At 43.3% G+C, this 13,505-nt stretch overlaps 1 protein-coding gene across 8 annotated transcripts; it reads left to right on the plus strand.

Moving 5' to 3' along the window:
* Positions 1-2,842: 2,842 nt before the first annotated feature.
* On the plus strand, positions 2,843-13,391 carry LOC146508392 (uncharacterized). 8 transcript variants are annotated; one of them, XM_085176146.1, is made up of 4 exons: positions 2,851-3,343; positions 3,770-3,884; positions 6,562-6,601; positions 6,978-13,391. In XM_085176146.1, the coding sequence occupies exon 4, from the start codon at positions 7,426-7,428 to the stop codon at positions 12,115-12,117; it is 4,692 nt and encodes a 1,563-aa protein (XP_085032272.1). In that variant the 5' UTR covers positions 2,851-3,343; positions 3,770-3,884; positions 6,562-6,601; positions 6,978-7,425; the 3' UTR covers positions 12,118-13,391. The 8 variants fall into 8 exon arrangements, with proteins under 8 accessions (XP_085032269.1, XP_085032268.1, XP_085032267.1 ...); XM_085176143.1 differs by having other exon boundaries at positions 2,843-3,343; positions 3,770-4,762; positions 4,917-13,391; XM_085176142.1 differs by having other exon boundaries at positions 2,843-3,343; positions 4,171-13,391.
* Positions 13,392-13,505: the final 114 nt, after the last annotated feature.

A 13,505-nucleotide genomic window follows, 5' to 3' on the forward strand; every position in this document is an offset into this window, starting at 1 on the left:
CAAGATTTAGTGAGAAAACTACTTATACAGATATTTTCTGTTTCCATTGTTCTTTATGTCCAGTCCTCTTGTTGCTTGTCCCAAGCAATTCTCTTAATTGCTCTCCTTCAGCAGTAGTTTCTGTGGAGCAATTTATCTCTAATTCACGCAAAGAGTTGATGCTGATGTGGTTTTCCTACTTCAGCACTGGGAACCATTGATGTGGGATCTAATCTGAGGTGGTGTTAATTGGTGACTTCTCAGGTTGGTAACTCTAATGAGCTTTGCTGCTTCAACAGACTCAACAGCTCTTGCTCTTCTTCCTCTTTGATGGGAAGATTCGCATAAAAGACAGTTTCTTCATGATGGCAAGAAAAAGATGACCTGAAAACACATCCAATAATGTCTGAAGCTAACTACAGTGCATTTTGTAGCACTATGTACTGTAGTATATTCTGTAACATATGTCAGCCTGAGTCATTTCAGTTTTAATCTGCACTGCAACAGCAAACATTGTAAAAACAGTAAAAAATATATATTAATATTTCCTATAAATGATGAGAAGTTAACGAGGAGCTAGATAAATTTACATTAATATCTAAACTGCAAACACTGATCATAAGAGATTCTTTGCTCAGTTTTAACCACACTGGTAAAAAATGTTAAAACTCAGAGAGGCGTGAAATTACTCACCCCTCTTGTGACTTGGATAACTGAATCAATTGAAAAGAATAATAAAATGATTATTTAGCCTGAGGATGAGCTTCCTAAGTTCACTGTTTTGCACAGATTTAGTAACTACTAAACATTATTAAATAGCTTAGTTACCCCGACCTATTGTTGGCAATCAAACACTGAACTGTGTTGTGCAGATTTGTTGTTGAGATAGAGGGGGAAAATGCCTTTAAGACTTATTTACTCAGTATACAGTCAGTTATTTGACTCTGCCAAGCTTACAACTGCAGATCTGTTTTTACTTATCTATTAAACTGCAAGCTGACTGTATTCAATTACATTACATTTTAATTATATAGTGCCAAATCACAACAACAATTAACTCAAAGTGCTTTATATTTTTAAGGTAAAGATGGTACAATAATACAATAAAATACAGAGACAACCCCAACAATCACATAATTCCCTATGAGCAAGTGCTTTGGCGACAATGGGATGGAAAAACTCACTTTTAACAGGAAGAAACCTCCAGCAGAGGAGTGTGTAAACACATAGTGAGTGAAGAAAGTGACTGAAGGAGAAACACTCATGGTGCATCATGGGAATCCCCCAGCAGCCTAGACCTATTTCAGCATAACTAATGGAGGATTCAGGATCCAGCCCTAAATATATGCTTCATTAAAGAGGAAAGCTTTAAGCCTGATCTTAATAGTAGCGATAGTGTGGGGCCTGAAAGCTGAAGCTGAGTTCTACTTTTAAACACCCTAGGAATCACAAATAAGCCTGGAGTCTGAGAGCAAAGTATTTCAAGAACCACCTCTTGCAGGTATTAATCATCAGCAGCAGTACAGCTTTTATACACCTTAATACACATCCAGACAAATTAGGTAAAACACTGGACTGCTCCTGTTAGGGGTCGCCACTTCAGTTCACCTCCCTCCATCTTACCCTAACCCTAGCATCCCCTTCTGTCACCCTCTACATTTGTATAGAAATATAGAAAATATAGAAAATTAAAAGCATTTCTAAATCCTGACAAATGATTTTAAATACAGCTTAGTCCAAAAAACTAAATGTGTGAATGTTTAGCATTTCTGTAGAGTCACTCTGATCTGTAATCCACATGTTTTTGAGACTGCACTTAAGTTTTCTATATATTTGTGTTTTTTTTAATGGTTCATTAATGTGAATGTGCACTCGTTTAAAAAAAATTGCAAAAAAGATACATGCCAAGATTTATACCGTTAACAAAAAGTAAGCAGAAAAATAAAATGATGTGGGAACAAACGTTTTAGTTTCATCCATCCACCTGTGGCTGTAGATCTTGAGATGGAGCACGTCATCTACCAATCAGAGGGCTGTTGGTTTGACAGCTCTCCTACTCTGCAGGTTAGTTGATGTTAAAAGTGCTTTGGTGTAGAAAAAGCCTGTGTGTGAATGAGGCTTGCAGTAAGATAATGCTTTGAGTGCTTAAATAGAGCAGAAAAGCATTACATAAGTACCGGCTCATTTACCATCTTCTTAACCGCTCATCCAATTTTAAGGTTGCAGGACAACTGGATTCAAACCCGCTGAGAGGTGACAGTGCTAGGCACTGCATCACTGTGACACCTGACATTTTATTTACCTAAATTCAGAATTAGACTTTTTAAAAAGCCCAACTGACACAATACTGCAATCAAATATAAATAAGCAGAAATTGTTCTTGAGTTTATTCTTTGCAAACCAAATAAGCATCAACATACACTGTTTACTGAGACTATGGCAGATGTGTTGTGCTGATGTGTTGTTTGTATTCTAAAACCTAATAATTATAACAATAACGATAACCAAACTAACACTAAAACTAATAAAAATTTAAACTGAAACACAAAAATCCATTAAAAAAATCTAAATGGAATAAAAACTAATACATTTAATAACTCTGGTGATCATCGGAATTTTTAGCTATTAGGGATCACACAGGCTTCATTCTCCTGATATGTAGCCTTCTGTTCAGCTGGCCTGTGCTTAACCACAAAATCATAGCAGCTCAAATCACCAGTGGGAAAATATTTTTTTTTACTTTCACTTAATTTTATATATTTTCAATGCCCTGTGTAGCATAACATAATAAGTAATTCTAGGCCTCCAAGGCATGCATATTGGAGCCTGTGAAAGTAAAGTGCTTCACGGATACTGATAACTTGTAATACAATGACACAGGGTCTGTACCCTGATGTAGCAGGCGATGTGAAAATGCTCATCTTTTAGCCCAGCATGCAACCAAAGGTGCTGAATCCGCTGTGAGCCCTAAACCGCCGTCTGTGAGCCCCGCTGCTGCTACCCGGAAATATTACAAGGGCCGGAAAGGACCAATGTTAAGGGAGCACACGTCACTCACTTTTACCCAAAAATATTATCACCGAGCATCCTAATTTTTCTCGGCCGCCGAAACATCAAGCAAAACCTCACTGACAGCGCAACATGTCGTAATCAAATGGCGAGGAGGCGGCAGCGGTACCCATCGGCGTCGATTTCTTGGGGGGAACGGTGCAAGCGTTCACCCAGCTCAGCATCAGTGAAAATGGCTCTGGCTAACGACTGGAAAACAGCACGCAGAAATGGAAGCGGACGATAGCTAGCTAGGCGGTTAGAAGAAGGCGTGACAGGCCTCATCCGTCTGCAACTGTGCCCTGCAACTGGATGCGTAGGTAAACATTTGCCGATTATAGGTTACGCAGATGTATATGCTAACGCTAGCATCACAGTGTTAACGGCAGTCGGCGTGCCTGTATTTTTGTGGTTTAAAATGACGGCTAACATTAGCGGGCGGTCGGTTATGTGGTTTTGTAGACTGCGTGTGTGTGGCAGCAAACAGCTAAACACGCCGAGCCAGTGTAAAATACGATGCTAAGGAGAACCGTGAAGTTTTGTATGCAAGCGCCTCCAATGTTTTCTCTCTGTGTGTGTTTTTTTTCTTCTTCCCCGCACTTTCCTCCAAATGTTAGCCAATACTATTTCAGGATGCCACCTCAAGTGCATCCGTTATAACTGGCGCCTGTAACAGACTGCTAATGTTTACACTGTACAGCGACACTGTGTTAATTTGAGCATTTTCTGCCCTTCTTTACAGGATTGCCGAGGTGCATTATAAAATGAGAGGCAGTCAAATGTGCGATAGATTATCTTCCTCATCTGCCCGGGGAGCTCACTCCCCTCTAGCTTCATCGCATCAATTAGAGGAAACGGTAAGATTTTTTAAGAGGTGAGCAAAGTGAGTGAATCTGCCGTAGACAGTTCACGTTAAGCCATCCAAGTATTCGAATAAATTGGAACAACTTCATACTATTTTTTTTATTGCAACGTCTATTTATGCCTACTTGTTAATAAGCCATGCAGATTGTGCCCATGCTTGTTGGTAGTGGAGGTTAGATTGGTTCAAGTTTATTGCTACCCGAGGCACAAGAAAATCACATAAAGCGTAAAGAAGTAAAAATAAAAGTGCTAATAAGAAATATACGTATGTATCTGCAGATCAGCCACCCTGTTGATCTGTATTAAGGTACTATACACCTACTATTGCTGTGTAATTACATCCATCATACCTGCTCAGGTAATTGATCATTACTATTAATCTTTTTAAAAACATTCCTTATGTATATTATAACCTGCTCATGGACCTTTAAGATTAAAACTAACATTTGAATTGTGTGATAATTGACACAATAACATTGAAATAAGTCTAAGTCACCATTGTTGGTTTTGTACATTTTGGGGCTAAAACGTGCATGACTTATTGCCAAATTTGAATGAAATTTTTATTTTTTTGCAAGGCAGTTTTATTTGCATTTAAATGATGGGATAGTTTAATGTTGGAAAGTGAAGTCTTGATAATTGGCTAACAGGCTCCCATGTGTCTAATAATTCAAGTTATACAGAAACTTATCTTTAAAAGGATTCTTAAGAGTGAATAACCTCATTAAATTAATTTGTATCTTCAACTTGCATCTTTGAAGTTTCTCTTATCACAAGGATTGAGTTCTACTGAAAACCCTGAAACCTTCTGAAATGCAGCCATGAGAACAAGAGCGATTTAATGAGTCGTACTAGTCCTGTGGAAAACTAAGTACACCCTTACTGTATCCATAGGAATTAAGAGGGTAAGAAACTGTAAAAGCAGACATTTTGGCAGTTTTCTTGTCTGGAGCATTCAGGTGTGTGTTTACACATTGCCTGGTGGAAAACAAACACAGAGTATCAGCACAGACACCTCATACCAGCTGTCAAGCACAGTGGTGGAGGGTTGAAGATTTGGGTTTGTTTTTCAAGTACAAAACTTGGAGACCTTGCAGCCATTGAGTTGATGAACTCCTCCTCTGTATACCAAAGTATTCTAGAGTCACACGTGAGGCCACCTGTCCTTGGCTGAAATTGGGTCTTGCAGCACGACGATGATCCCAAGCACACCAGCTTAAAAAGGAAGGAATCAAGGCGTTGCAATTAGGGCTGCCACAAACGATTATTTTGATAGTCGACTAGTCACCGATTATTTTTGCAATTAGTCGACTATTAAATGTTTATTTTGTGACCCAGAAAGAATAATAAGAGTAATATTAAAACTAACTAGCTGCCGCCATTGATGGAAACTGAGCAGGGCCACCCTATGAATTCTGGGATAGGTTGGGCCACAAAGTATACACCCGACCCATCCTTCAAATCTGGGGAAATTAATCATTTGTCGGCTGCATTTGTTGGAGTCTGCGAATTTGTACAGTCTTCGTCGTGTCGCTGTAACGTAATTGGCCTACAAATGCGGGCACAGGAGGATGCGGTTCCTAAATTTGGACACAGCTACGTTACCGGGCACCACTTCTTCTTCTTCGGGGTTTAACGGCAGCTGGCATCCTTGTACATGCAGTGCTGCCATCTTCTGTTTCAGTCCGTTATTACACTCTTAAATCCTACTACTTATTCCTGCGTCTTTTGGGATCTTATAAAGCTTCAAACGACGCGTCAACGATTTTGATAGCCGACATAATCGTGACTAGTCGACTAATCGTGGCAGCCCTAGTTGCAATTGCCCAAAGTCCAGAGCTCAACATGATTGAAATGCTGTGGCACAACTTCAAGAGAGCTGTGCTTAAATGAATACCCACAAACCTTAAATAAACCGAAGCCACATTGTAATAAAGATTGTGCTGAAATTTCTCCACAATGATGTGAGAGACTGATGAGTGCATACTGATGATTACTTGAAGTTATTGCTGTTAAAGGTGGCACCACAAGCTACTGAATCATGTTGTGTACTCAGTTTTACATTTGACTGTACGTTTACAATAAACGCCGACTCATGTTTTCTTGCACTATGTAAAAGAGATTGAAATGCGAAAACTGTTACTGAAGTTGTGAATTCTTACAGAACACGTGGTAAAATATAGCAAGAAGTGGCTAGTGTCTAAGTAGTGTAGGTTAAAAGTAATGCAAAATGTCTTTGTTGTTTCACCACTGGTGGAGAGAAGTCACTTTACTAAAGTAATCAGTAAAAATAACATATAATCCGTGTCATGTAAGGCTTTAAGAAGTCAAAACAACCAGTTTTTACACACAGACACACCTGCTCTTAACCAGAACCAAGAAATCTGCTGTGTGATGTGGTTTTTCGTGGAACACTGACACACGTCTCTCTCTCTACATCTTCCTGAGTAACTGTTGTTATTAGAGAGACGCACATGCTGTATTCATAATGTAAAACACACGAGATTCTTCACAAACTGCTGCAGCATGTTAGGGTTAAAGGGTTAGATAAAAATCTGCCTAGTTTCATACCGTGCACCTGTAAGCATAGACACTAAAAATGCTTAAAAAATAACTTTGTCTTCTGTAGCAATTATGAGTCTAATAATAAAGGAATTGGCCTTTATGCAGCAATTCTAGTTGTGCTGCAGTCCACAAGAACTACATACCGGTAAGTCATTACAAATTGTAAAATGTTGAATGTATTTAATAGTTTGCTCAGTAGCTGTGAAATGCTAAGCTTGATTTGTTAATTGATTCTTTTCCTAATACCAGTAGAAACCTTCACTTTTCCAGTCTAACAGCAGTAGTTGTGTATTGGTCACATCTCAACTAAATGTTTCCATTTATAAGAAGTATTTACTTTAGGTATAAATGCCATATTTATTGGTGGGTTGTGTCATCCTCACTATAGTCTGTGTATTGCTGCAGTTTAATTTGAGGCTGAGATTTAAGCATGTACAAATTCTCCTCAATAAATTAAAGGACTGTTATAGAAGGTGTAGTAATGCTATGACTTTCACCCCTGTTTGATTTTGTGTTTTCAGCTGTAGGAACTTCTTGGCTGAACACCGATGAGGAATCTTGCTTAGGTGAAGGAGCGCAGTAAAGGAAACAAGAAGTCGTCATTTGAACTGCTTCTCAATAAAAACTATTCTAAGCAAGTTTTAAAATTAGGTGGATCTTATCTACCTGCCAAAAGACACGTTTTACCGTCTGATCATCAGATTGTCGTCTCGGCTACCCCTCTCAGTTTGGAAGTAGTGCGTGGGCAGTGGATGATCAACAGAGAGTAGCAGCACCAGACCTAAACAATCTGGAGAGACGAACTTTTAGTTTTAAGCTATCATTTAAGTATTTCTTGAAAAAGAAGTCGTAGGTTAGTTTCACCCTTAGGGTTAAGTTTGTCTTTCACCAGTCAGTGGTGGGATCATTTTCGCCGCCCCTAGTGCTGGAGGTTTGGCACCTGCATCCCCATGTGCCAGTGAGTGGGAAATGTTCCAATTTGGAAAATACAATCTGGACATTATAGAGATGTTAAGTGGGCACCAGGCCCACCAATTCAAAGGCCTTGGTTTAGATCGGCAACTACAGCATCAGCAGCAAGTGCAGCTTCACCAGCATCAACTCCAGCAGCAGCAGCAGCAGCAGGCTGAGTCCCCTGGAGCTCTTCTGTCTGGACTTGGCTTGGGCCCCCTGCAGGGGTCTAGAGGTAACGCCTTTTCTGATTCTGCCTCCATTTTTGCCAAGATGAGTGCCCCTCCTCCCCCACCTTTACAACAACAGCCTTCCTCATCTCAGAGCTCTCGTTCAAAGTCAAGCAAGATGAGCAGCAGCAGCTCAAGCCATTCTTCAGGCTATCCACAGTTCCTGCGCTCTTTCCACCCGTCTGAGGCAGCACTAGCACAGGAGCAATTACACCCAGGTGTAGGCCGCTTTGAGCACTTTGCTGGGGGAAGTAGCAGTAGTGGGAGCGCTGGGGGATTAGGAGGATTAGTAACATCAGCACCTCCACCCCCCCCTCCTCTGCATCCCGGCCTCTCTGTCCCCCAGGCATCACCTGGCCCCTCCTCTTCTTCTCCTTCCCCTTCAACCTCTGTGGCAACCTCTAATAACCCTTCTAGCAGCAGTGCAGTCAGCTCATTGGGACACCAGTTGGTTGGGGCCCAGTCTGATGCACGGAGCCTTCATCAACAGTTTAGTTGCATGTTAGCCGCTAATCAGTATTTTCTTTCTGGGGTGCCTGCTAATGCTAGTTTAGAACAGTTTCTTGTTCAACAGGGAACTCATAACCATTTAGGCATTGGCTTAAGTCAGACAGGCGGGGAGCCTAGTACTAGCCTTGCTCCGCCTCCTGCTTTGCACTCTTCTCACACTCATGGCCACTCTACTCCCCAGCCACAGCAGACTCCACAGCAACCACCCCAGCAGCAGCAGCTTCCACCGCACACCCTTTCTCATCCTCACTCTCATTCTCATCCTCATCACCCTCTCCACCCAGGCTCTCAGCCCTCATCGCTGGGCGGCTTTGACTTCCAGGGCATTCCTGTACTCTCGTCAAATCAGATAGCTTCTCTGATGCAGCAGGAAGCAGGTTTGCCCCTACCTTTGCCGCTTCATTTATCCTTGTCTAAGGATGACGGTAAAGGGGAAAGCAGCGGAGGTGGAAGTAGTAATAGCAGCAGCAGTAGCAGTAGGAGGAAGAAAGCTATGGCCGGCTATTTGCCACAGAGAAAATCTGACAACAGTAGTAGCAGTAGCAACCATGGGCACAGTAGCCACAGTGGTAATCCTAGCACTAGTAGTAACGGGGGGCTAAATCATGGTCAGCCGCCAGCTTTAATTGGGAGCGGGGTGGGTATGTCAAACATGGGTGGAGAACCGTCATCCCTGCTTGCCTCATCATCTTCATCCTCATCAGTAGTTTCTTCTTCCTCCTCCTCTGCTCCGTCTTCCACTGCTGCCTCAGTACTGGTTACTAATGATTCTCACCTTTCTAAATCTGATAACCAGAGCTCAATGCAACCCAACACCACAGAGTCTGACACAGAGCCAGTTTATAGCTGTGGAGAGTGTGGCAAAAGCTTCCCTCAACTTTCAAGCCTTCGCAGGCATATGCGCATGCATGAGCCAACCGCAGCAGGTACTAGCAATACTGCCACTACTGGCCCAAACCCTGTTCACATAAAAACACAGTCTGATCCAAGCCTTCCCCATTCGACCCAAGAACCTCCCCAACCCTCTTCCAATTCTTGTTCTAGCCCAGACAAAATATTTCATTGCCCTGATTGTGGCAAAGGCTTTAAGAAAAAAGGGCATCTCCTGCAACATGGTGTTATACACTCGTCAGCCCGCCCATATGGCTGCTCCACCTGCTCTCGGGCTTTTAATCGTAGAGAGTCACTGACACGGCATGAGAAGATACATGAGGAAAAGCCATTCCGATGTCCCGCCTGTGGTCGTGCCTTCCGTGAGAGCACCTCTCTACTCAACCATGCTGCCTCAGGCACCTGCGGCAAGCCAGGTAGGGGACCCAAACAACGGGGCAGCAAGACAGGAACTGATGGTGAGGACAGAGTCGAGGGAGGGGGTGGAGGAGGTAATGGAGGAGGGGGAACTTATCAAAGCAATAGAGGGGTTATTTATGGGAAAACTGAGGAAGAGGATGGTGTAATCATTGTGAGGGAAGGAGAACCAAAATCAGGTTTAGGATGTGATGGTCTGTTTCATTCTGGAAGGGGAGGGAATTCAAATGACAGGGACAGAGCAGATGGTAAATACCCCACTGACTACTCTCGGAATCGTTACACAGGCTACCATGATGACCACCGTTCTCAAGGTAATCCATCTCCATGCTACTCTGGTGCCTCCCCATGTGGAAGTGGGATGGCGGGCCCAGCTCTGAGAAAGGCACCCCTGGCGCCAACACTGCATCCACATTCACAGACCCACAACCAGCACCACCATCCGCAGCAACAGCCCCACCTGCCCCTCTCTTCTCTACTGGATGACTCAGAAGATGATGTCACTAGCTCTGTGAATAATGCAATCTCTGCTATAACAGCAGCTAGTAACAGTGGAAATAGAGGGGATGACAGGGGAGACATCATAGGAGGTCTGCTAGGTGGTCTTGGTTTAGGACCTCTGGGCTCACCTTCATCCACATCTGGTATGGATAAGAATTTCAGAGGTGGTGGGAGTCAAGAGGCTATGAGCAGCAACGCGCAGAATCCTACTGCCAAACCAAAACGTCCCCGCAAACCAAGAGCTAAGAAAGATCCTGCAGCTGGCGGACAGCCCCCAAAACGTAGGCAGTACACCCCCAGAATGGGCCCCAGCGGGCTCCCACGCACTCACCTCTGTAGTGTCTGTGGTAAGGGATTTGCACGCCGCGAAACCCTGCGCAGGCACGATCGCATCCACACAGGAGAGAAGCCCCATCACTGCACTGTTTGTGGGAAGTATTTCAGAGAAGCTTTCCACCTCAGCAAGCATCAAACAGTCCACTCCGGGGCAAAGAATTACAAATGCAGCATCTGCGGGAAAGAGTTTGGTTACTCCCAGAGCCTCAGGAGGCACAGTAAACTCCACCAGAAAGGGGAGATGGAAGAGGTGCCCACCACACCGGCTCCAGAGAACCTTAACAGCTTTAACCCAAATCCTCAATGTAGCGTGGCCCAAGACCGGAGCCAGAACCAAGCACCAAGCACCTCCTCCTATTATCCCTACTCCCAAGACGTCAAGCCTCAAGACACCAACCCCCAGCCGCAGCCTCCTCCCCCACCCCCACCACAGCCCCCGCCGCCACCTCGACTCTACACCTGCGCTATATGCTGGAAGTCGTTCCGTCACCACTTTCACTTGACTGCCCATCACCAGACGGTCCATGAAGGTGGAGGTGAAAAGCTCTTCTGCTGTGAGGTGTGTGGGAAGGCGTTTGCTTACTCTAACAGCCTCACTCGACACAAGCAGTCTCAGCATGGCATGACCCGCCCTGAACAGTCTAACCCACAAGAAGGCAACAGTGGGTCTGGAGACAACCGAGGTGGGAGTGATGTTAATCAGTCAACCTCTGAGAGTGAGGCTGCCACGAATGCACTGCTTCAGATGGCACCTTCCAACGAAGGCCACGGAGGGCAAAGTCTAAGTGTTGTCACTCATAGCCATCAACAAGCACCCCCACAGCCACCAGTTGGTTATTCTCCCCTCTTTTATGATGCTGCAGCTACTCAGTCTTCTGCCTCTGCGGCCCCAGCTTACTCTCAGCCACTTCCTCCCAACTCTACAGTCATGCCCCCGCAACACCCGCATTCTCCAGCTGGAGTTAAAGGAGAGCACATATATCCAGCTGGATCCCGTAGCCGAACTCTTCACACCACGGCCCCGTTCCAGCCCCTCACGGAACTGCCCTCCACTGAACATCATCATCTGCATCACCATCATCATCACTCCCACCATCATCCCCATCATCAGTCAGGCACCCAGCCCCACCAAACCCTCGACTGCGACGTCCAGTCGTCACACGATGACATGAGACGACACAAGAAGAAAAAAAAAAAGTCCAACTGGAGAGATTGGAAGGGAAATAAATGGGAATCTCAAGATTTAGTCAGATTTGATGGAATCAAACGAAAGAGAAAGATCAGTTGTACAATAAGAGGGCAGTTGAATAAAAAACAAGGCTCTCTTCGTTTGACAATTAGGCGAGGAGGAGGATCAGGTGGTGGTGGATATAAGCTTGTCAACACTGGTGGAATGAAAGTGCAGATCCTGTCATCTCTCAAAGTTCCTGTGAAACGTTTTGGCTGTCCAATATGCCCCAATTCTGTGTTTTCCCATAAAGCGGGGCTGCTTGTCCACATGGCAGTTAAACACCCACAAAAAGCCTTGAGCACTCAGGAGCGACTTAGGTGCAGTGTGTGTGGGAAGCAGTCTCACAGGCCTTTGGCAGTCTTCATTCATCGGGCTTCCCACCGTGCCAGAGGGACTTTCTCCTGCAGACGCTGCTCAGCTCGCTTTTGGAACGCTACCCTTCTTCACAGGCACAAAGTGTCCTGCCGCCGCAGGGCTAAAGGACTGCAGAGGGGAGATGCTATGAGGCTGAAGCTTTCAAAAAGACCGGGAGAAAGACAGACCCGTGAGGGTCATGAGGAGATGCCATTCCTACAGGGACCATACAGATACTGAGCTTCCTGGTTTCTGAAGAGAGTGGCATACAAGAGGGATGTTTCAGTTCTAAAATAGGAAGTGAGAGAAAAAAAAGGGACTTGAAAAGGCATCTGCTGCCTTAAGGAAAATTTGCCTCGTGTCTCTGTTGCATCTACTCTGCTGACTATTAGAATGAGTGTGTTAACAACTACTGTAGAGTGTCCTATAAAATATCTCCAGAAATTCTTCCAGATTATGTTGGAAGGTGTTTTCAAAGACGTGACTGTTTCCATAGGATCATTAATTAACCCCTTAAGTGCATTGACACTATGCTTGGCTGACACTGTGCAGTTACTAGAGAAGTTTAGGTGAAATGACCTGCTAATGTATCTCTTACCCATAACTAGAAGCCCCGCTACACCTCTTGCTGTATGATAAACGTCTCTGCTGTGTATTTTGTCTTGTTGTTGTTCAATTAGAGGCTCTGAGGATTTTTTAAAAATGTAAAGTGCATTTATTAGGAGTAGGGACACGGGGACAAAGACCTTTGTTGATAGTTTGTCAGTGCATGTTTGTTCTCTGGTCAAGTTTTTTGCTGAGGTTGTGAAATCACTCCTACAGTATGTGATGGTTTATTCAGTATATCCCCAGAAGTTTGTAGTGTAAACCTGATTTGAAAGTTGCTCTATATTCCTTAGTGATTTAATCACACATAGATGAAATGTCAACGTTGCTGGTAATTAGCATTACAAGGACCCCTCTCCTGCCAAAATGACGAAAAACTTACAAGAAGCCTTGCTTATGATGTTCACTTTACTTCATTTATTTGAGATCTTCCTAGCTTTTATACCAAGAGATTGAAAACAGGTTAAACAAGTGGACTGTAACACATGTTTATCTCATGTTATTTGTATGCTCTTTTTAGCAGTGATTATTTCTACAGTACTTCACAGTGTGTTAAAACAAGGACCTATCATGATAGAAACAAATGTAATATTCCATGTATTTATGTGTGTGTAACCCAATCAGTCTTCATGCCAATCTTATACTTATCCCTTCTACCTTTTTACTTTTTGCTGAGCTGCAATCATATTCTTCCTGTTAAGCCTTGTTTTTTTTTCTTTTAAAGAAAAATAAGTTCAAAATACATCTTGTCACTTTATTCACTCATATGAAATGGTCATACCCCTGTCAAGCCTTGTTTTTTTTCTTCTAAAGAAAAATAATAGTTTTAGTAGATTTCTATCACTTTATTTACTGAGAAGTCAGTAGTTGATTATATTTCAGCAATGAATAAACCTTAAGTGTAATAATTTGTTTTCCTTTCATTTCTGATTCAGAGTTACTCACTGCAATATCCAGGAAATGGTAAAAACATGAGTGAGTTGTTTCTGTCAGGGCATGTAAAGTGCATTTATGACTTGATG

Source organism: Neolamprologus multifasciatus, chromosome 11, assembly GCF_963576455.1.
Source record: "Neolamprologus multifasciatus chromosome 11, fNeoMul1.2, whole genome shotgun sequence".
NCBI lineage: Eukaryota > Metazoa > Chordata > Actinopteri > Cichliformes > Cichlidae > Neolamprologus > Neolamprologus multifasciatus.

Bases quoted from the DNA above. Each gene is read 5' to 3' on its own strand.
- LOC146508392 (XM_085176141.1), top strand. From the start codon at position 7,426: ATGTTCCAATTTGGAAAATACAATCTGGACATTATAGAGATGTTAAGT.